The following is a 23,747-nucleotide window of genomic DNA, read 5'->3' as shown; positions in this document are numbered from 1 at the left end:
GTAGACTAGGCCAGACGTAACAGCTGGCGGTCACATTTCTAACAAGCGCCAGAGGTGTTCCTGCCGCAGGCGGCCACTGGGCCTCGCGTGGAGGCCGGCTGCGGCCGCTAAAACCCATGCTCCCTCTGCAGCACACCGCCCCTGCTCTTGGGGCCCTCCGGTCCCCACCCCCCCACCGGGAACACACCGCTGGGTGGCCGGGTGCAGCAAGTGCCTGCTGCTGTAAGAAAACACGCTTGACTTTAACCCCGCGTTTCCCAGATTTGACCATCTTCTTTCTTTTCTCTAAAGTAAGTTCTATGCCCGACGTGGGGCTCGAACTCACAACCCCAAGATCAAGAGTCACATGCTGTACTGACTGAGCCAGCCAGGCGCCCCTGACCGCGAAAGTTTTTGTTTTTAAGTGAGACTAATTAACATCTTATAGGAACCAGTGCTCTGAGGAATGGTTTGGGAAATGTTGATCTAGGTTCTCTCTCCTTTTTAAAAATGTTTGTTTTAAACAAACGCTTTTTGCTTTTTAATGTTTGAGCGGACTGGACTGAAGCCTGGGGAAATGAGGTGTGTTCAAGGTGCTCAACCGTTCATGCAGAGCTCAAATTTGGGCCTGGGTCTGTCCCTTCCTGTTCTCTGCCAGTTCCCCTCACCGCATTCGGCCTCTGCCTCTTGGAGCCCAAGACTCTCTTGGTGTCACCCTTTGTCCTGAGCTCAGGAGGAACCCTCAGGGCGGTTGAGCCAGGAGTAGGACATCTGAGTAGGGGATGGAAAGGGTCAGGATTCGCTGTTTGGCTGGGATAGACAGCAGAGGAGGGGTGGCCCCCACTTCTAAAATGTCTGCACAAGCCCAGTTTGTCTGGGGCTGAGCTCGGGGAGTAAGGTCTTCTTCTGGCCCAGGGCAGCTCCCAAGATGGCAATCACCCAGAGAGACGGGGAGCGACTGGGTATGACTGGGGCTGGTCAGTGGCAGAAAAATCTTGTCTTGCCTTTTCTTCTCAAGCTCAAAACAGGCACGTGTAGCCATTAACTGAAATGCTAGCAGGGGCATCCCTTCCCAGGAGGAAAATGGATTTATTGCTTTATAAAAAGGAGTCTGGTAAAACTTAAAAGACCCAAAAGTATAGACCTAAAAATCAACCCGCCCTGCTGTGCACTCCCAGGAAGTCTCAGACACATTTCTGGGGGCAGTCAGGCGGCGGGTGGCTGGACAGCCAGGCCAGCCTGGCAGAGGACAGGGGCCTCTCTCACGTAAACAGCTCCAGGGCCCTGGAGGAGCCTGCCGGCAGGGGGCGCCACAACCCCGCAGCCTCAGACAAGCTCCAGGTCCAGAGCGAGGCCGCCTCCGGGAGGATAAGGGCAGACACCCCACACACATCTCTCACACATCCCACACGTGCACGCACCCCGAGGCCCCTCACCATCCATCTCCCCAGTCAGGCCCGGCCCTCCGTCTGTCGGCAACAGCCTGACTTCCACCCCCATACGAACAGCTGTGTGTAGCGGGTGCCCTGTTGGTGCTGTTTTAATTCCCTTCAGGTCACAGACTGGATGGAAGGGGGCAGTGGAAACTTGCTCCTCGCCCTGAGGGAGGAGGTGAGGGACTGCTAATCAGCCTTGTCCTTGGCCCCTGAGCGGTGCCTGGCTATCCAGTCCTCCATCCCCTCCCCAGGCTTTAAGCCAGGGGGGGCTTCTCCACAGGCCTGTAACAGGAGGCCAGGTCATGGACAGGCCACAGGGGGCTGGAATTACAAAGGAGTTAGCACCAACAACAGGAAGCGGGTCCTTCCTTCCTCAGGCAGCCTCAGACTGGCCAAGGGAGGAGGTCGAGGGGCCAGGCGAGGGGGAGCAGACAGCGCAAGACTTTGTCCTTGGGCAGGTGTGGCCAGTGGGCATGCAGCCGAGAGGCAGGTGGCAGGCAGTAGATGGCAGACCCCACTGCTTTGGCAAGAGGCAGAATCCAGACACTTAAGGGAGAGAGCCTGCCTGCTGGGGGGGTCCTCCTTGCTCCCCCTGAAGGCACCACGGAGCCTCAAGGCCCCAGGGCCCCTCGAGGGTGGCAGAGCAAAGCCCACGGCAGCCCTTGCTTCCAGCAGTAGGAAAATCGCACATCCGGGCCCTCTCCCGTCCTTCCACTGCACAGCTCCGAGGAAGGACCAGGGCCCTGGGAGGGAGCATGGCCTCCAAAATGTGAAGGAGAGGATCCTGAGGGTGCACGGAGGTCCTCTGGGATGGGGAGAAGGACACTGGTGAGTCACTGAAGCAAGGGCAGGAGGCCACAGTTCCGAGGTGGTGGGCGCTACACGAAAGCCTCCCGGTTGGAGGAGCCGTTCAGCTTGAGGAAAAGCTTGTCGTCCTCCCTCTTCTGCTGTAGCTGCCTCTCCAGCTGGCGCCGGTAGCAGATGAGGTAGAGGGGGAGGCAGAACCCCAGCATGCTCAGGCCGAGAAGCCCCACGTTCACCTGGAGAAGCCGAAATGAGAGTTGCCATCACGTGAGGCAGGGGACGGGGCAGGAGCTGTGGTCTTTCGCAGAGCCCGGCTCAAGACCCTTCCCCACACTCATGTCTGGAAAAGGCGAGGTCACAGGAGAAGAAAGGAAAAACTGAAACTGGAAGGTTCAAGCCATCTAAGGGCCCGTTGTTCCACATTCCAGCGTCAGAGTTTCCCAGTGTCCATGGCCGCTAGGAAGCCCTCAGGGCCCAGGCCCCCACCTCTGACCTACTGACGTGAACATCCAGGGATGGGACCAGGACTGGGGCAAGCTCACCGTGCCTGGTTAGGAATCCCAACCCCTGGTGGGAGGGCCACCCCAAAATCAGGTCCAGAAAGGATACTTTTCTCCTCCTGCCCAGCCACCAGTCACCAGGGGACCCTGAATCGATCCTAACTGAAGTCCCAACTTGCCCGCCGTTGGGGCTCTGGAAGCTCCTGAGGGATGCCTCCCAGCTCGGAGGCCGCAGAGTGGGGCAGATGCCCATAGCCCACAGCCCCAGACCCTTCTTACCCAGAGGGGGTCTCCTTGGAGGGGACCCATCATGGCCAGAAACAGGGGCTGCTGCAGGAGGGCGAAGAGCGCACTGACCAGTGACTGCAGTCCTGTGAGGCTGCCAAACTGGGTGGAGGGGTACCTGCCAGGACGATAGGGGACCTGTCACCACAGGTGCCACTCGTGGGCTTTCCAAATGCTCCTCGGCCTCGGCCTGGCCCCAGGGGTGCTGGGCCTCCAGGCTGCACGTCTGGCGCCGGAGCAGAGGCAGGAGCCGCCTGAGAGAACAGTGGGGGGCCTGCCGTGGATTCATTTCTGCTAAGCAGTTTGTGACTGTGAATTGCTCTTTCAGACCAGTGTGAGACCCCAGATTCTGGAGGACCCCACCCAACCCGGGTGTGCCCCAGGTCCATGGGTGTCTGGCCGGGCTGAGTGGAAGGAGTGGTGGCAGCGGGAGTCTGGGAACCGGGCCCGGGGAGCAGGCTGGAGGCGGGCCCTGGCTCGGCCACGCCCTCGTCGAGAGGAGCGTTGTGTAATCGCGGAAACTCAGCATCATGCTCTCGGTGGCCTCTCTGACTCTGCCAAGGCAGCAGCAACTTCCTCCTGGCACTGGGTGCAGTGGGGGACGACATGCAGACCTGGGATGACCCCCGTGGGATGCTGCTGGAAGGGGGACAGAATTCTGACAAAACCTCAGCGAATGTCAGGCTTTGCGGCTTTGCGGCCCCAGAGGCGGGAAGGGGCTCCCAGCGAGGAACGAACGAACCAGTCTTTGGTCAGAGACACAGCAGATGGTGTCTGAGTTCCATTTTTTTTTTAAGATTTTAAAGTAATCTCTGCACCCAATGTGGGGCTCAAACTCAACTCTGAGATCAAGAGTTGCACGCTCTACCGACTGAGCCAGCCGGGCGCTACCCCATGAGTTCCATTTTTGAGCCAAGCCCCAACCCAAGGGGGAAGAGCAGCTGTGGTGGTTCCTTCTGCACGTGTGGCCTCTTGGAAAAGGAGGCAGGTTTCATCTTAGCCTTGGCCAAATGAGAAGGCGATAGGCGGAACCAGGCCCTTTCAGACTCAGGGTGAGAACAGTCTGACACATTGTGGGCTCAGTTACCCATGTCATTGCCCCTGCTGGGGGTCATCGGAACATCGACACTCAGCTCCAGGGCAGCCAAGCCCACCCCTGCCCCTCCCGTGGGCAGCCAGGGGCGGTCCCAGGACGCGGCTGAGCGGTAGCCCCGAGGCAACAGCGAGCTACACAGGAGCACGGCCCCTGGCTGGGGAGCTGACTTCGTGTTAGATGCCAAGGCCTGTGGGCACCCAGCCGTCTGCCCGCCGACCCACTTCTCGCCAGCCATGACCGTCCCTTGACACAGCCAACAGGAGTCCTGGTACCCGTCCCCCGATACAAGATGAGCCCAGATGGCCGGCTGGCCCTCTCTGGAACCTCAGTCCCACCACGAGCCTCCCCCAGGCCATTCCCTTACCACGGGCGCCAGGCCACCCACAGCAATGGACACTTACACAGCTGCGTACAGACCCCCGACAGCAGAGTGGATGAATCCTCGCACAACCGTGTGCAGGATGAAGGACAGGATCTGAGAGAGGGAAAGCAGAGCGTGAGGGTCCTCGGAGGTCCTGAGCAATGGGAGCGCTGGCAACCTGGCGTGGGTGAGCACCAGGTCTCCAGGGCCCGTTCCTGAATTTTCAGGAATTTCGTGAGCCAGCTATTAAAGACAGTCATGACTAAAAATTAAATTTGTAAACTTACAATTAAGTTATATTCAAAAAAGGTAATGGATACTCAAAACTCATCCCCGAATTATGGCACTATGTTTTACTAGTATCTGTGCTCTGGAGGTTTTTACTTCTCGTGTGGCATTGGTGGGACTATTGCATGACGGCGCGTCACCGCCAATCTCTGTCCAACTCCACAATCGGGGCTTTCACGATCAGCCACGATGGAAGCGTTTGCACCATGGAAATTGGCAAACATCGAGTAAAGGCTCCTCCTGCCTCCACCAAGGATCGGTCGTTCTGTGTGTATCGACACAGCACTAAATAGGTCATTAATCATGACTTGATCTCCTACCTTTGCTGATCTGAGACTTGTGCCCAGAGGTCTCTGTGCCTGGTCATCCAGGCCCTATAGGCAGCTAGTTTTCCTTCTCCCCTCCCAAGTTAAGCTCAGCTTCTCAAAAAGGCCACCGCTGGTAGGCTGAGCAAGCTCTAAGAAGCACTTGTAAATGATTCCTGAGAAGCACGAGAGCTGACCATCTTGCCACTAGGACCCTTTGTTTGCCCTTTGCACACAGCCCTGCCGTCCTGTTCAGCAGCCAGGACCTGTTCCCAGGAATGTGGGCGGCGGAGGGGGCAGGGGCTGCTCTCTGCAGTGCTGAAAGAGGGCTGTGCCCCTCTGTGCATGCGCATACCAGTGCGGGCTCCCCCTTCCCACTTCCTTCGTCTTATTGCCTCTGCAGAACTCCTCTTTCAACGAGAACTAAGCAAAACAGAAAGCAGATGACTATCCCTACCGAGCACTGCCCCTCAATCAGACAAGGTGGTCAAGACAAGGATCTGCCGGTCTTGTAGAGAGGGCAGCCACCGGGAAGCTGGGGGGCACCATGGATGCAAGGACACTCTCACCAGGAACTAGTACAAGCCTCCGACGGTTTACTCTGGTCTGCATAGACAGCGTCAGCACATACACGGGATAGTACCCACGGGTGGTGCACACCTGGGTGTTCAATGTACTTCAACGTGTGGCCACTTGTAAAAAAGAAGAGACTCTCACTTTCCTTCTGGACCTGGCCCAAGATAGTAACTGGACTTGGTCTAATTCATGTGGAAGCAACACCATCACTCATGACCCTTCAAAGTTCATGAGGACAGAGATTCGCGGTGATGCGCCATCATGCAGTAGGCCCACCAATACCATATGAGAAGTAAAAATCTCCAGAGCACAGATAATACTAAAACATAGTAAAATAAGTAAGAAATGATGAGTTTTGAGTATCCATTACCTTGGGGATTGGCACCAGAACACTTTAATGGACCTAAAGGTAGAGCTGGGCAGATGACAAAATCTACTTTGCTCCCAATCTCTGCCAAAAGTCAGGTTTCAAAAGCATCAGAAATCTTGTGTAAAGGAATTAAGCTTTTGAACCCTGATGCCAAGTGATCGTCACCATCTTTCCCACCCTCTACAACACAGATACCCTGTAGGCACTCTTGTACCGGAGAAGCAGATGGTCCCACCGAGGCCATAGATTGGCCAGACCTCTTTGGACAAATGCAAAGTAAGTAGCCATACAACTCCCCCATATAGCTCCAGGAAATGGTATGATGGTGGTGTTCATGGCATGCAAGATGCCCAAAAGGCCATGAAGAATGATACCCCTTCACAGAGAAGAGTTTTCTGTGAAAGGTAATCCCAGTTTCATTTGGAGCTCACTCCCAGCATCAAGCACAGAGCCTGGCAGGTAAGAAACCTTTGGTAAGTAACAGTGGGCTGGTTGCTTGCTTGGTTGGATTAAATGAATGAAAAGTCACCCCTGTCGGGCGCCTGGGTGGCTCAGTTGGTTAAGCGACTGCCTTCGGCTCGGGTCATGATCCTGGAGTCCCTGGATCGAGTCCCGCATGGGGCTCCCTGCTCGGCAGGGAGTCTGCTTCTCCCTCTGACCCTCCCCTGTCTCATGTGCTCTCTCTCATTCTCTCTCTCTCAAATAAATAAATAAAATCTTAAAAAAAAAAAAAAAAAGAAAAGTCACCCCTGTCTTTGTGGATGGCTTCCATGACACATCAGGTACCTTTAAGTCTCATTGTCCCATACCCCACCTGGCCTCCTCCTTCACCCCACACCCACCTGTAGAGGCAGGTTGGGAATGAGGCAGGTCACCCCAAAGCCCACAAGCAGCAGGTTCGTGAAGGCGAAGGCCCGCATGGCATTGGTGACTTTCTGGATCTGCCGGTCTCGCTTCTTCTTCTTCTCCTCGCCTCTGTGGAGACAGAGCACACACTGGCGTTGGGGGCTCCCTGAGGAGGATGGGCTCTCCCAGGGAGTCAGGCCTCAGGAGAAACAGCTTGTGGACAATGCAAGACTTAGAGACTAATGCAAGCATGTCCGAGGGACTGTCAGGGCTAGACCAGCACTAGGGACACTCCCATTGCACACTCCTGACTGGGCACTGAGTGTGAACCTCAGTGGAGAGGTCGGATATGAGAAGACAGCTATCAACACGCAGCACTGCCTCAGTGAAGACTGAGCACAAACGATCGGGAGGCAGAGAGCGGAGTGTGCCCAAGTCAGGATTTCACCCAAATGAACTGGCTCCGACTTCACCCAAATCCTGCAGGGAGCTAATGATAAGTCAGATAATAAGTCAAATAAGGGAGGGAGTGGATTTCCCCTTTGGGGGCAGGAGGGAGTGAAGGAGAAACAAATATGCAGCAGATGGAACCGGAATGGGCACAATCTCTTGGCTCTAGGACCTGACCTAGATAACAGAGCATTCTCTGTAATTATTTCCTTGTGAATTCACCGTTACCGATTCCAGGCCCACTGCCCACACAGATACCCCATGGACGACTGTACAACATCCAAGCATGAATGCCAAGTGCTGGAGACATACAGGGAGTTCCAGGCCCACTGCTTCCTCACTATGTGACCTCAGGCAAGCTACTCAAAGTCCTAACTTCAGTTCCCGCAGTCATAAAATGGGTATAATCCTAGTATGCGCCTCATCGAGGTGTTGTGAGGCTTAACTGAGATGCTGTGTGTTAAGTGTTTGGCACAGGGCCTACAGCAATAAACGTTGCTTATTATATTAAGGCGGAGTCATGGAAGACGGCATTTAACTCATCCTCTGATCTTGGAGCCCAACCCTTACAAAAGCGGGGTCCAGCACCTTGTTGAATCCTGACAATCATGAACAGATCTAGCAACGCATACTGCGGGTGTGGCAACTTATTGCTCCCACCGAGAGGAGTGAGCCTTGCAGGCAAGCAGGACCACGTCAACATCGCTCACCCACTGTGCTGGTCGTCTGAGTGCAGTCCCAACAGCAGAATGGCTGGACACCCAGTGTCCGCACACACACCTTCCTCCGCCTTCTCCTCTTCTTTCATCCAGCCCAGTGATACCCTAACTTTCGAGTACCCAAGAATCGTCATAAGGAAGTGATACACTTAAATGTGTGCTGAGCCCTGAGAGAGAGCGTGTCTTAAAGCCCTTACGAGTAGCTCTAGGCACGACCCGCTCTCGCCTCCTGCGGACTTCAAAACCCAAGCTGCCCACCCTGTCCCCGCCTCACGTCGGACTCTGGGGGCCAGGAGCCAGGGCACAGGCCCTGTCTACGCACTGGTTGGCATCTTTCTCCTCAGGCTCCTCGGAGGCATCTTCACACTCCTTCAGCCTCCAGTCCATGATGTAGCCAATGACAGGGGCTGTCAGTAGGCAGAGAAGCTGGAGCACACCGAAGATGGACGTGTAGAGGCCGACTGGGGAGGAAAACGGGCTGTGTCACGGGGAGGCCCTAGCAGAAGCCTGGGGCAGGTGCCGGGTGGAGTCTGAGACTTTACAGACCCTTCTGGGGTCTTCCACAGACCACCCCCTGGGTCCCTGGGGGCCCTGAGGGGAGCTTAGAGACTTTAAACTCTGAAATCAAAGCCGGAGCAACGGGAAGGCACCCCAGCCTCCTTTCCACATCTTCTGCTTATTTCCAAGAAACGGCTAACGAAATCTAGTATGTCACAATGACCTCCCAGAGAAGCTCCAGGAAGTGTCTATGACCTGGGAACCACAAAATTACCGATGCCTGGGACTGAGGCTTCATGTGGGAGTAGCTGTTACGTTTCCAGCCTCTAGCAGTGTACCAGGAAGGCACCACTCACAGGGGCTCTGATGTAACGGCTCCAATCTTCAAAGAGCCGTACAATTATGACGGGCATTTTTTCAGGCAAACAGAAGCTGAGTTGACTGCCCCTTTCCCCACCCACAGTTCTTGCCAAGAGGGGTGTTTCTTGGTAAAACAGAGACTGGCTGGAGGGGATATTGCAGTGTTCTCTGACAGTCCCCTTGCTTACCAGTGGCCATCACTGCATCAAGAAAGCAAAAGTAAAAAAGCAGAAAGGAGAGAGGTTAGCAGCAGAAATCTCAAAGGCTGTTACAGGGAAATGGGGGGGCGGTGGAAGCAGGCTAGCTCTGGGCCCAGCACACGTGCCATTTCCCAGCAAGATCTGACTCTCCGAGCGCCGGGTGGAAGCCGAGCTTGAGCCAGGCTTCTGGGAGCAGAGGCGGTAAGGCCCAGCACGGGCATCTCCGGAGGGTTTCCTGTGTGCTGAGTCCTCAGTCACATGCAGCCGGGGCCTCGTCACAGGCAGGCTGATGAATCAGGCCTGCGGTGCCTACCGAGCACCAGGACAGGGAAGTGGTGTGGGTGCCGAAGACTGGGCAAACCCGGCCCCTCAGGAACACCGCTCTTTCAGTTACCTCCAACGGCTCTCTCTGGGAGGGAGGGAGGGGCACAGCATCCGCCCTGACCCCAGCCCAAAGTCCGACACCACGGGTCTCCCTCAGACAGCCAGAGCTGGTGTCTCTTCCATTGCACCAGCTCCCTGGTCCTGCAGCAGCCCCCCTGGGAGCCGCTGGCTGGGGGGTGTCGGGGGCCATGGCTCACAAGAGCAGAACGGGGAAAAACCAATGCCCCGTCAGCTGCAGACTGAATTTCCTGGCCCAACTTTCTCTACTTCTCGAAACTGACTTTTTTTTTAATTGACTTTTTGAATGTGGGAAACAGTTGAGAAAAAGTCCTCTCCGGCAGCAAGAGGTTTCTTAGAGAACTGGAGTAAAGGCCCACGACTCAGCGACAGGGAGATCTGCCTTCCAAGAGCCGGTGCGGGCCCCTTCCCTGGACACTCCAGGGGCTTCACGTCACCAGGCCTGAGCTTGTAATAGAGGGTGTTTAGACATGATAGATCAGCTTTCCCCAAAGTGCGGTCCACAACGTTTAAGGAGTGTTACACAATAGAAATGTTCTGTGGTAGAAATCTGGGGCAACATCACTGGACAACACAAAGCTAAAGAGGTGAGTTTTTCCTCTAGGGCTGTCTTGGGGCCTTCACCGTGTCAGGGGTCATCACGAAATTTTGCAAAGGCACGTAACAGCCCGTGCTTCTCCACTTTGCTTTGCCACGGGACGCCCACTTTCACAGTGGACCAGTGCTGTCTGGGGCCCTTTGTCATCTTTCCCTTTTGTTCAAGCTCGATTTCTAATCCCCTTTAAAAACTATACTTGAGGGGCTCCTGGGTGGCTCAGTTGTTAAGCATCTGCCTTCAGCTCAGGTCATGATCCCAGGGTCCTGGGATCGAGCCCCGCATCGGGCTCCCTGCTCCGCGGGAAGCCTGCTTCTCCCCCTCCCACTCCCCCTGCTTGTGTTCCCTCTCTCGCTGTGTCTCTCTCTGTCAAATAAATAAATAAAATCTTAAAAAAAAAAAAAAAAAAAAAACTATACTTGACTCCTTGCGATGCCCAGTGTAACTTCCCCTAGGGAAAAACAATTAAACCAACAAACAGTTGCACACCAACGGGGCTGCCAATAAAAAGGATTTACCGACTGTGTTTGTCCCGCTTAGGGATGACTAAAGCTGACTCAGCTCAGGCCCTGAGGAAGTACTGATTTTCTTTGTAGAATCAAAACCTCTAATCAGCTGAAGACCTTGTGTGCTGTTTTAGAAAAGTGGCATGTGCGTTATCAGTTCTGTTTACCAAATTTAACAAGCCTCAACTGGATCACACACACAAGGAAGCCTCTGCCTCGCCCTCCCAGTTCAGGGTACAGATCCCAGAGCCGAAGACTGCCCCAAAATATCCAGCAGATACTCAGCACACAGCCTCCCCGAGAACCAAGCCTGCGATTTCCAGGGGCGGGGAGATGCTTGGCTTTGGGTGGGCCTGTCTTTCAACAGGCTCTCAGGTGGAGTACTCCGTTCTGCACGGTGTTTTCATTTACAAACACGCAAGTCAACGGTCCCACGCCCCACACCCTGAAAACATGTCCTTATTTCAGTCTCCCTCCCTGCTCCCTGCCCAAACTGGGACATTCTAATGGCCACAGGAGAGAACAGTTGGGGCCTGTTATTTCCGGTCCAACCCAGCCTAACACCTTCCAGGCAGGGGGCTTCACCTCAGGCAGGCAGGAGTGACCACCGCTCGCGGGGTGCCCTCTTGTGGGGATGTGCACTGAGGTCCAGGGGCCACCTACCTATGTCCTGGTCGCCGTTGACCAGGAACTTGAGGATGTTGTTCATGGCGCCCATGTAGAAGATGAGCCGCAGCTGCGTGATGCACATGGTGAGGAGGCTGAGCAGCAGGATGGGGCTGAACACGCTGTGCATGAAGGAGGGGGCCGCTGCGGGGAGGAGAGCGAGGGCGCTCAGGAGAACCGAGGCCTGCACCCCCGTGGCCCACAGCCCACCCACCATCCATGGGCTGGGTGGACCATAAGAGGAGGCCTGGTTTGCTGCCCAAATCACCCTGTGCTGGATGCAGGGATGGGCCTGGGTGAGGTTAAATGTGTGGGTGCTGGACTTGGGTCACCCAGGTGTGTGAGGTGAGTTGGATGAGTTCCTTACCCATTCGGGGCCTTAGTGTGCTCATCTGTAAACCAGGGTGCGGGGTGCCGCCTGCCCTCTGGGGATGAAGTGGCAATTGCGTGGGACGGCACCCACAAAGCCCTCGGTTGCTGCTGGCCCCAGTGAAGGGGGCTGGGGCTTCCAGGTTGGATTGGCTGCCTCCTCCCCGTCGCTGACGTGTGGGTAGGGGCGCAGACCCCCCTGCCAACATCCTAGGCAGGCCTCGAAGGTGAGGACCGTGAGGTGGGTACCTGCAGCGTCTGGCTTGCACTTCACCTCCAGGTCAATGGTGGACAGGCACAGCTTATGGCCCTCCTGCAGGGCCGCCTGCTCCTTGGTGCTCCTCATGGAGCTGCCCACGCTGAGGCGGCGCCCCACCGTGGTCACCTGCTTGTAGAACTGCTTCCCTGTGATCTTGTGGTCAAAGCCCAGCCAGCTGAACTTGATCTTCACCCTGGAGGCCACAGGAGAGTGTCCATTGGTGCTGCCCGGGACCCTGGCCAGGGTGGGGGTAGGGGCAGACGCCGCGTCCACTTACGAGTAGTCCATGTCCTCTGGCCCCGGGAAAGGCTCCAGGGGCCAGTTAAAGAAGCAGTTGAGGAAAACCAATCCAGAGCAGCTGGCCCAGACCACGAGGATGATGATGAAGGAGACACCAAAGTCGTAGATGACCTGAGAGGCACAGCAGGGTCGGCGCAGGGCCAAGGGGCAGGTTAGCAGAGGGCAGCCAAGGCAGGTGGGCAGGGGGCATCTGGCAGCCCTGCTCTCCCTGCGAGGAGCTGTGTGAGGAGGCTCAGCCCTGCCCGGCTGTCTGCTCATCAGATACCCTGCATCCCAATCATCCCAGCTTGCCTTGGCACGTCATTAACCCCCTGTGCCTCCAACCTGGGCCAAATGTCACCTCCTTGGAGAGTCCTTCCCTGACTGCCCCTCGGCACTGTCACATCACTAGTTCCCAGGGAACAGCCCTGGCTGAGATTATGGACTTCTTGATTACTTTCCCTGTCCCTTACTAGTCTAGCCCCCTGAGAACAGGAACCCGCTAGCCTTGTCCGCTGATGCGCCTTGAAGGGTGCACATGGTAGGTGCCAAAAAATACTCAAGGAATGAACCGACGGATGTCTCCCTTTGCTCCTCTGTGAAACGAGCGTCATACTGGCATGCACCCTCATGGGGCTTTGGTGAGGGCTAAGCATTGGGATCCTCAGAGTGCTCAGTATGGGGCCTGGCAGGTGGGAAGCCTCCTGAACACGAGCATGTTAGCTGTTAGCTGTTGTCACTGCCACCATTTATTTCCAATGCAGGAGTCCCCAGTATCCTGGCGGACAGCTGCCCAGCCCCCACCCCTGGGGTGGGGGAGGGAAGGGGACCAGCAGTGAGACAGCAAGAAGAGGTAGAGGAGGAACTTGTGGGCTTTTCCACACTCCAGAAGCGTGAGAACCCGTAGAAATCCACAGGATGGCTGGCCCCACACCGTCCAGCGCCTCGATTCCCCGGTGGCCAGCCCACATCTAGGACTCCTTCTCATCTATGGCCTCCCTGCTAGGTACCGCAGGAAATGGGATTCGACTTGTGTTGAGGCCAGAGGTGGGAAAAGCTGCTTCTGAAGCATGGCAGGAACAACAGTACTTGGAGTGGGGACTAGGAACCGGTGGACTGTGAGGTGTTTGCTTCCTCCTGACCCTGCGTGACTTCCACAGGCTCTGAATCCTGCCTGCGAGGGAAACAGCTGAACCAACTTAGCCAAGAGCTGTGTTCTGGCCAATGGACAGTAACAGCCCAGCAACAACAGACCAGGGGGTGGGGTGACCAGTGACAGACTAACTCAGCCATCCCTTTTCTCTACCCCAGTGCAGAAACAGCAGAAATGTAAAGGCGGCCTGCGGTAACACCCTGTACGATATGCTTGAATTTTCCCTCCCCCACAGCCCAGTGGTTTTCTTTTCTTACTCCTGTGGTGCCCAGGTGCATCCTCCCAGGTGTGGGTGGTGGGGCGGGGCCAACCCCAGCTCCCACAGTTACTTCCCTCTTCAGAGAAGGTTGAAGGAGCCTTGGGAGGGGCCTCTGCTCAGACACTAGGACAAGAGGGTGAGGTGGCCACACCCTCACCTTGATTCCCGGGAAGGTGACTGCTGAGGAGGCATAGGATCCAATCATCAAGGCAATAAATGTGGACCGAAGGTCGCCAAACATGTTGGGTAGCTGAAAGACAAGAAGCAAGGGGGACCCGCTGAGAGAATGGGCAGCAGACTGGTGGGGGGGGAGTGGAGGAGGGAATCAGGGTATCCTCAGGCACCATTTCTTATCTTATGAGGGGCGGTAATTACGGCTCATTGGAAGTTTTTCCCTTGCGACTGAGCTTGATAAGGAAGGCTAGATTAATGCAGAACTCGGACTCCGGATGTAAAGACAGCTGTTGGACTTCCTGGCTGGTGAGTGTTCCTCCTTCTTTGCTCGGGCACAAGCCATGGACCTTCCTGTCTTTGCAGGGTTTACATTGAGATGCCAGCGAGCGAAGTTGGGAGCCTCAGGCATCCCTCAAAGGGAGCAAGCCTGTTAAAAATAAGAATCTATTTGGGGATGAGAGTGTCACTGTATAAATAAAAATATCAGCGTCCCAGAAGGACCAGATGTCAGCAAAAGCTGCTTTCGGTTCTAAGACAGCAGGCTTCTGGAAGGTGCCAATCAGAATTCTACAGTTCCCTCAGGGCTGACAGGGGAGCTAGCCTGGGATTCCTGCTACTGAATTTCTAAGTACAAGGAGAGCTCTCCCTCTCCGGGTGATGGGCACCTGAGAAGACCGATGGCAAGAAAGACTCAGTCTCTCTTCCCAGCAAGGTCCTCCTCACACCTCACATCAGCTCACAGTCTCTCTTCCCAGCAAGGTCCTCCTCACACCTCACATCAGCTCACAGAGGGCCTATCTGACACAACTTCAAAGCTAATCCCCCCCGCTCCCCCCCCCCCGCCCCGTGACTCCACACAAATCCAGGCATGGTAAATTCGACAACGTATCACGGATTCAAACAGATGCAGGGCAAAGTACATCCTCCCCAACAGCCAGTTTGTGGCTCTCTCACTAGCCCCCAGAGAGGCTGCACTGCCATGCTGGGAGGCTCTCCCATCCCATGCCCACAGCGTCCTGGGCATTGAGGATCACTATCTGCAGAGCAGCGCCAACCTGCTGTTCATACGGACCTCATCTATGCTCTCCCAGTTGCCTGGAGTCATGCTGGGGTTTTCTTAATCATGGAGCACTGCTGCCTGCAAGCCCATCCGTTGTTGCGGAATGGAGACAGTTTGAACTTGGCTATTCCTGCCCCTCGTCATTTCTGCCTGTTTTGCCCACAGTTAAAAATAAGGAAGGGACGTCACCAAAATGAAGCGCTTTTGTGCTTCAAAGGACACCAGCAAGAAATTGAAAAGACAACACACAAAAGAGAGAAAATTTTTGCAAATCCTACATCTGATATGGGTCATGTGTCTATATACTATGTCTATATATAAAGAACTCCTGCAACTCAATAATAAAAAGATAACCTATTTTTTTAAATGGGCAAAAGATCTGAACAGACATTTCTCCGAAGAAGATATACAAATGGCCAAAATACATTCAATATCATTAATCACAGGGAAATGCAAATTGAAACCACAATGAGATATCCCTTTATACCCCCTAGGGTGGCTATCATAAAAAAATCAGATACTAACAAACACTGATAAGATTGCACAGGAATCAGAACCCTCATCCACCACTGGTGGGATTTTAAGATGGTACATGGCCACTTTGGATAACAGTCTGGCCGTTCCTCAAACAGTTAAACACAGAGTTACCATATGACTTAGAAATTTCACTCCTAGGTTTATACCCAAGAGAAATGAAAACATATGGACTCACAAAAACTTGTATGTGAATGTTTATGGCAGCATTCTTCATAATATCAAAAAAGTGCAAACAACCCCAATGCCCACCGATGAATGAATGGGTACACAAAATGTGGTCTATCTATACAATGGAATAGTATTCAGCCACAAAAAGAAGTACTGATACATACTGCAACATGGATGAACCTTGAAAACATTATGATAGGTGAAAGACACAAGTCGCAAAAGACTACATTATAGTGTGATTCCATTTATATGAAATGTCTAGAATGGGCAAATCCATAGAGACAGAGAATAGATTAGTGGTTGCCCAGGGCTTGGGTAGAGGAAGCTGGGAGTAAATAGGGAGGAAATGCTAATGGGTACAGAGTTTCTATTTGGCTGATGTAATTGATTACGGTGATGACTGCACAACTCTGAATATACTAAAAACCACTGAACTGTATACTTTTTTTTTTAAGATTTATTTATTTATTTGACAGAGACAGACACAGAGAAAGCACAAGCAGGGGGAGCAGCAGAGGGAGAAGCAGGCTCTCCGCTGAGCAGGGAGCCCGACGTGGGGCTCAATCCCAGGACCCTGAGATCATGACCTGAGCCGAAGGCAGATGCCTAACGACTGAGCCACCCAGGCGCCCCTGAACTGTATACTTTAGATGAATCGTATGGTATGTCAATTTGTCTCGATATCACTGTTAAAAAATACATGAGTAAGATACTTACGATGTTTTGGCATTCTGGGATTAAAGAGGAACAGGAATAAATCTCTAGTATATAGGGGTGCCTGGGTGGCTCAGACAGTTAAACGTCTGCCTTCGGCTCAGGTCATGATCCCAGGGTCCTAGGATCGAGTCCCGCATCGGGCTCCCTGCTGAGCAGGGCGCCTGCTTCTCCCTCTCCCTCTGCCTGCCACTCCCCCTGCTTGTGCTCTCTCTCTGTCAAAATAAATAAAATCTTTAAAAGAAAAATCTAAAGTATATAGCCAATAAACCATTTTATGGCATGGGGCCAGGGTGGCCATCCAGGCTTCCCCCAAAATTCCTAGCACACAAAGAACTCTTCTTCCAGCCCTCACATAGAGTGGACCCTCTGTCCACTCAGGCTTCTCAGACAAGGTTTAAGAGGGAGAAAAAGCATAGAGAAATTCCCCCCAGTGGGAAACAGAGGAAATGTGACATGCTCCTGTGTGCCCAGGGAACACCTACCTGAACCCTAAAGGTGCCAATCTTACTCTTTGCACACCTGCTTCCCAGGTATGCTGTGGTTCAGAGGACTGTCTCAGTTCCTGAGTTCACATATTCGGGCCGCTCTGTGCTGGCTGATCCAGCAAGGCAGCCTTGTAGGGGAGTCATTTCTGGGGTCATATCTGCCCCAGGAAGAATCCAAAGATTTGTTCTGCTTATATGGAAGGAGGGAACCATTCCAATCGGGGATGCCACTCCAGCCAGGGAAAATGAAGGAAGAAAGGGATCAAGTGGGCTTAGAACCCAACCAGAAGAGCAGATAGAGGCCAAGCACCTGGTATAAGAAAGGCTACTTGGTGCAAAGTCAAGCCAGAAAAACATTCTTGTTGCTGCAGTCACCTCTGGGCACAAAGAGTGTCTCCAACTTTCCAACAGGGCTGGGAATACTCTAAAAAAGCAGACAGTGTTCTAGCTAGCCCTTTTCCTTCTACCTTCTTAAGCTCAAGTTTGCCTTAACCCTAACCTAGGACAGGGGCCAAGAGAACAATGGACTTGGGGCTAGCATACAACCCTGGCTTGATCTTCTGGAGTCTTCTCCTCAGAACTAGATCCAGGACAGGGAAGAGCAGGAAGCTGGGAAAGGACACTGACTTCCCATCTGCCCATGGATGAGGCCCTTGCCTTCACACCTAGACAAGGACAGGAGCCTTTCAGCTGCCCTCCTTGCTGCTCGGCCTCTCCCTGCCCACAACACTCTTAGCAACACCAAGAAAATACTCCCCAACATGTTATTTTGGTCAGCAGGGCGATTCCTAGGGTGGGTAGAGCCTCAGGTCAAACCATACTACTACACAGCCTTCTGGCCAACACCTATGTCTGATATTTTAAATTAGGATTATTTTTCCTGATTAGAAAAACAATTTATGTCCATTGTAAGACATCTGAAACAAAGTATACATAAAGAAAGAATAAAAATCACCCTGATATAGTCATGTTACTATTTTGATATATTTTCCTTTAATCAATTTCCTAAAATACCTATAACTTTTAAATAAAACTGGGATCACACGCTACATACTGTTTCACAAATTTTTCCCCTTTTACATGATATATTATAAATGTTTTTTTTCTTTCTTTAAAAAATTATTTAAGATTTTTAATTTTAATTATTTTAATTTTTTATTTTTTTAAGATTTTATTTATTTATTTGAGAGAGCGAGCAGGAGACGGGGGAGGGTCAGAGGGAGAAGCAGATCCTGAGACTCCAGGATCATGACCTGAACCAAAGGTAGTCGCTTAACCAACTGAGCCACCCAGGTGCCCTTATTTTTATTTTTTAAAGATTTTATTTATTTACTTGAGAGAGAGAGTGTGTGCACGCTAGCGGGGGAAGGAGCAGAGGGAGAGGGACAAGTAGACTGCACTGACTGCAGAGCCCCACGTGGGGCTCAATCCACAACCCTGAGATCATGACCTGAGCCAAAATCAACAGTCAAAATCAACCCTAAGGTCAAGAGTCTCATGCTCCACTAACTGAGCCAGCCAGGCACCCCTTTAAATGTTCTCTTTTTTTTTTTTTTTAAAGATTTTATTTATTTATTTGAGACAGAGAGAATGAGAGAGAGAGAGCACATGAGAGGGGGGAGGGTCAGAGGGAGAAGCAGGCTCCCTGCCGAGCAGGGAGCCCGATGCGGGACTCGATCCAGGGACTCCAGGATCATGACCTGAGCCGAAAGCAGTCACTTAACCAACTGAGCCACCCAGGCGCCCTAAATGTTTTCTAACTTAGTATTCACCTTCAACATAATTTGTAATGACTGTCTGGTATTTCCTTATCTGGGTGGTCTATAATTTATGCAACCATTTCTCTGATGTTGGAACTCAGGTCCTTTTTAATTAACATTCTTAAAGATAAACATATGTGCACACAGCTATTATTCCCTTAAGGTAAATGCCCAAAAGTAGAATCATTAGGTAAAAGGGAATACACATTTTTAAGTTTTTGTGATATTCCATGCCAAATTCCCTTCCAGAAAACTTACACCGATGGGTAACTCCCACCAGCAGCATAGAAGAGTGTCTATTTCACTGTATCCATTCCAGCATTGTGCGTTATCATTATTTTTAATATTTGCCACTTTATCCACATCCTTGTTTTATTTATTTATCTTTATTTTTATTTTTTTAACTGCCCCAACGTCCTTGTTTTAAAATCCATTTCTTTGTTTATATAGATCTAGTGAATCAATGACTGATATTTGCTTCAAAATAGTCTGGATGGTGGGTGGAGACAGTAACAAAGCAAGGCTGGTTATGAGTTGATAACTGTTTAAGTTGCAAGATGGGTACATGGAGATCATTATACTATTCTTTCTAATACCATGTATATATAACTTTTTCCATGATTAAAAAAAGAAATTGAGAAAATTTACATTTAGGGCGCCTGGGTAGCTCAGTCGTTAAGCGTCTGCCTTCAGCTCAGGTCATGATCCCAGGGTCCTGGGATCGAGTCCCACATTGGGCTCCCTGCTCAGCGGGAAGCCTGCTTCTCCCTCTCCCATTCCCCCTGCTTGTGTTCCTGCTCTCGCTATGTCTCTCTCTGTCAAAAAAAATAAATAAAAAAAAATCTTAAAAAAAAAAAAGAAAAGAAAAAATTTACATTAATTACTAATGACTTTGAACATTTTCTACAATTTTTAAAATCAGTCATTTACAGACGCCCTAAATAGGCAACGCTTCTCCCTCTGCCTGCCACTCCCCCTGCTTGTGTGCTCTCTCTCTCTCTGATAAATAAATAAAATTGTAAAAAAAAAATCAGTCATTTATATTCCTCATTTGTCCTTTTTTCCTATGAGGATGTTAATCTTTTCATATTGATTTTATATAGGCTCTTTATATACTAGAGTCACAGTTTGTCCATGTACTGCAGGTATGTTTTCCTAGTTTGTCCTTTAACTTCTTCTTAGTTCATGGTGGGGTTTTTTTGACCAATACAAGTATTTAAATAGGTAGTCAAAGTGTGTGTCAGCTTTTCAGGTCTACCTCTCATTTATGTCAGATGAAATCCCTCTGAAAAAAACGTCAAGGGTGACTTTGACCAATGAAACCCAAAGTATAAACATCCCACCAATAGTCAATGTGTGGTCACAAAAGAATAGCAAGCACAGAAGAGAGGATTTCCCTGAGGACATTAATTATTTTTTAAATGTTAATACTAATTGTGTTTTATCCTTTAAGCTGCTTCCTTCCCTTCCTCTAAAAGCTGCCATGCCTGCCAGATTTCCCTCATTTGCTGTGCCCAGGAGCAGCTTGATTAGAGAATTTTCCTTATTATTAAATAATAATATATAATAACATAGCATAATTATATTAGTATAACATATAATAATAATAGCAACTATTTTTAATGCCTACTATAGGTATTATCTTAAAAGCCCTCAAAACAACCTTATGAGGTAGGTGTAACTTTTTACCCTCACTTATTGGGTATAAAACTCTAGGATTAAAAACATCAAGGGACTCCCCCCAACTGGTCAGGGTCAAATTTGGGATTCAAAGTGGGTCAAGTTTCTGTGCATTGTCACTGGGATACTCTGCCTCTTGGAAACCTGAGTTTGGTTCCCAAGGCAATTACCCTCACCTCTCACCTTCTATTTGTTCCTTATTAAGCATTCAGTCTGCTCTCCCACTAGAGGTTTTCTACAACCCTTCTGATGCTCCTTTGGGACCTCTCTGTCCCCTTCTCACCCCTTGACCTCCCTATGGTCCAGGGCCACACCTTCAAGTGGACTTTCTCCTATTTCATCCTCATGTCTGTCTCCTCCTCCCTCCCACCCTCACCATCCTTCTGCCTCCAAACGGCCTCATCTGCACAGAGTGGTTACTCTGGAGCCCTGGTGATGGGAGGGATGGCTGAGCACTGAGCAGAGTGCCCTAGTGTGTGCCTCGTGGGCTGGGTGGAGGGGGAGAGCCACCTTCGTTGCCAAGGAGGAAGCTGGAGCCAGCCCTACAATGACAGATGACGGGGAAAACACTCAGCATGGGCGGTTTCCTGACTCTGGACTCACAACTGCTCTCACAGGTGGGGAACACAGGCCCCCTCCCCAGGCTCCAGGGGCTTCCCCTAGCCGCTTCTGCTGCCTCTGCATGGGCCAGGGCTGGAACAGGCTTGCAGGGCAGAACCCGGCCTCCAAGCCGGCCTTGCTCGCTCGGGGATACAGTGGTGACTCATTCTCAGCCCCTTGGTGGCCCTGTAAACAGGCCCTGGCTGTGTGACCTCCCCAGAGGGGAAAACAGCAGCTGCAGGCAGCACCCGCCTCCCCCCTCGCCACCCCGGAGTCCTGGCCACGGAACAGGGCTCCTGGACAAGGGACCCAGAGGCCTGGGCTCCAGGATGGGGACGACAGGCTGGCCTCCTTGGAGGACCCTCTCTAAGATGCCTCTCTACTCACGGGCCCCCAAGACGGGCCTTGGCTGGCAGGCAGGGACAGAAGGGCCACTGTGTCGCCCCTCACACTGACTTTGCAAATCCCCGGTCTCCCAAGCCCACCAGCTGGGGGCACACCCTGGGCCTCAGGGAAAACCCACAAGGCCCCTTCCAGAGGTGAGCCTTGTCCAAAGGTGGCTGGTGTACACACTCAGAGCTCTGTACAACCTGTGTAGGCCGGGATCCAGGTACCAGTCTGGACAAGCAGACTCAGCAAAGCTGGGCTATTTCCTAACCCCAAACAACCGGGCAGCTCCAAGCACACATTGCCAGGAAAAGGTCCTTGTGGTCACCTTTCCGCTTCACTGCTGGAGGGGTGAGGAGGAGGGACTCCACTCCCGAAACTACCTCATTTGCCTCCCCAGCCAGGTCCAGCCCCGCTCATGCCTCCACTACACTTTCTGTTCACCCCTGGACACGTCACATGGTGAAGCAAACTCACAAGGCAGAACATCCGATGGGCGAATTCTTCCCAGGTCAATGGCGATCAGCTGGCTATTTTGGGTTCTTAAGGCACAGGAGAGAAACCAAAAGACAGAACTGGCTCCAGGCATTGGAATCGTGCTCACCTGGCACCTAGGCTCCCAGAGGGCTGGTTGGGGTGCTGTGGGGATTTTCTCCTGGTTGTAGAAATGGGTCAGCCGAGCAGAAATGCAAAATTCCCACCCCCCAACCAGGGGGCATGCACTTCCTTGCTGTACCCCGATTCTTTTCCTTCACCTCTTCTCAGTATTTGAAGAAGGCTATTTATTTTGTTTTCATCAAACAGTTGGGACTCCCATGGGATCATTTCTTCCTCAGATTTAAAGTCAGACTTCAGTGAGTCAAATAGGAAAAGTCCACAGAGAAATTTTTCATTGAGGACCCTGCCAACATTTTGTAACCACTCCTCCGGGAGGTTTCCAGCCCAGAACCCCCTGTCCCGCCCACACGGCGGGGTGGCGGGGGGTGCAGAGTAACGAAGTGGAAAAGATCCGTCCACAGCGTTGGCTGCCATCTACTCCCATTTCTAAGCAACCCCAGGCCCCGGATCGCAGGGCGGCGGCCCAAAGACGCCGCCTCAGCCGCCGGCCGGTATTTACACTCCAGCCAATGAAGCGACTTAAAGGGTTGTACAAACGTTAGACATTGGGCAAACAGACCAAAGAGTGCTGTCCAGATGTCCAGCGGGGAAGCTGAGGCTCTGCACCTCAGGGAGTGCTCTGTTCCCATGGAGTGACCCGTCACCCTCCTCCTCTGAGGCTGTCACATGGCCCAGCTCAGACGCTCTGCTGCGGGGGACCTGGGGGAAAGCCACCTGGCTGTCAGGCAGCCCACCAGGCATGGGATCCAGTCTTGCCCCTCTGAGCCTCCATTCTAGGGGCAAGGATCACCCACAAGTACAGACCTCTCAGGCTCTATTGGCCATCTCGCCCCGGGCTGTGGGGAAAAGGCATTTTGCCAACCTGAGGCCCCCTCTCCACCAATGGGGTGACAGCTCACAGCCCCTGGTCACTTTTATTTATACCACAGCCCATGCAACACAAACCTCCTTAGAACTCAGAAAGTCGGGGGCACCTGGGTGGCTCAGTCGTTTAAGCGACTACCTTCGGCTCAGGTCATGATCCCGGAGTCCTGGGATCGAATCCTGCATCGGGCTCCCTGCTCCGCGGGGAGTCTGCTTCTCCCTCTGACCCTCCCCCTTCTCATGCTCTCTCTCATTCTCTCTCTCTCAAATAAATAAAATCTTAAAAAAAAAAAAAAACCCTCAGAAAGTCCCCAAATTAAGGTTTCCATGGCAACACATTCCCCCAGATTCCCAGGTTATCAGAGTGATTATCCAAGGCCCCAAAGAAGTTGTAGGAGATTTGATTTAGGAGGCTCCTAAAGGCAACCCTGAAGACTCCTTTGTCCCCCAAATTAGAGCATGGGTGGGAGACACAAACAGAAAGTGCCATTGTGCTGCTAGCTCGGCATCTTTGGGAGCCGATCCTGACAGTTCTGCTTTTTAAAGTTCTGCTCTTCAGCTCTGCTCAGCAGAAGCCTCGGCCGGCCCTAAAACGTTGCCCAAGAGCTCCGGCTTCTCATTCCCCTTTTGGGGTCTATTCTGGAAAAGAGAGCCATGCGAGCCCTCATCTGAGACAGCACTGGACAGGAGAACGCCCACTGAGGTCCCTCAGGCCAGGGGCAGTGGCGGAGGGGGAAAATGACTTAGAAAGTGCTTAGGCGGGCGCCTGGGTGGCTCAGTTGGTTGAGCGACTGCCTTCGGCTCAGGTCATGATCCTGGAGTCCTGGAATCGAGTCCCACATCGGGCTCCCTGCTCGGCGGGGAGTCTGCTTCTCCCTCTGACCCTCCCCCCTCTCATGTGCTCTCTCTCATTCTCTCTCTCTCAAATAAATAAATAAAATCTTTAAAAAAAAAAGTGCTTAGGGAGTTGGCCCACGTACACAGAACGGGGGGTCAGCAGGATGGGGGTGAGGGTGTGGGTGTCAGGGAACAGTAACTGAGCCGCTTCTTGGCGCCTCTAGACCAAAGGCTGTGAGGCGTCAGATGGCGTGTATGTTAGGTCTTGCCGGCCGTACGGTCTGCACAGCCACCTCACT

General features: G+C 52.4%; 1 protein-coding gene across 5 annotated transcripts in view; it reads right to left on the bottom strand.

The window, feature by feature from the left end:
* Nucleotides 1–1,234: 1,234 nt before the first annotated feature.
* SLC43A2 (solute carrier family 43 member 2) overlaps nucleotides 1,235–23,747 on the bottom strand; it is a 38,960-nt gene continuing 16,447 nt past the window's right edge. For 3 of the 5 annotated variants that reach the window (XM_021704559.1, XM_021704558.1, XM_021704560.1), the window contains exons 6-15: nucleotides 13,719–13,811; nucleotides 12,148–12,281; nucleotides 11,861–12,063; nucleotides 11,240–11,386; nucleotides 8,338–8,476; nucleotides 6,843–6,975; nucleotides 4,502–4,575; nucleotides 2,999–3,122; nucleotides 2,388–2,455; nucleotides 1,235–2,305 (exon numbers count right to left, since the gene is read on the bottom strand). In XM_021704559.1, the coding sequence (XP_021560234.1) occupies nucleotides 1,963–2,305; nucleotides 2,388–2,455; nucleotides 2,999–3,122; nucleotides 4,502–4,575; nucleotides 6,843–6,975; nucleotides 8,338–8,476; nucleotides 11,240–11,386; nucleotides 11,861–12,063; nucleotides 12,148–12,281; nucleotides 13,719–13,811 (1,458 nt within the window). In that variant the 3' untranslated portion in view covers nucleotides 1,235–1,962. Of the gene's footprint in view, nucleotides 2,456–2,998; nucleotides 3,123–4,501; nucleotides 4,576–6,842; nucleotides 6,976–8,337; nucleotides 8,477–9,061; nucleotides 9,074–11,239; nucleotides 11,387–11,860; nucleotides 12,064–12,147; nucleotides 12,282–13,718; nucleotides 13,812–23,747 lie in introns of all 5 variants that reach the window. The other 2 variants (XM_044921898.1, XM_044921897.1) reach the window with 2 other exon arrangements.

This window comes from Neomonachus schauinslandi, chromosome 15, assembly GCF_002201575.2.
Source record: "Neomonachus schauinslandi chromosome 15, ASM220157v2, whole genome shotgun sequence".
Classification (NCBI taxonomy): domain Eukaryota; kingdom Metazoa; phylum Chordata; class Mammalia; order Carnivora; family Phocidae; genus Neomonachus; species Neomonachus schauinslandi.
The sequence above is the reverse complement of the archived record's forward strand: the minus strand, read 5'-3'. Positions and strand labels throughout refer to the sequence as shown.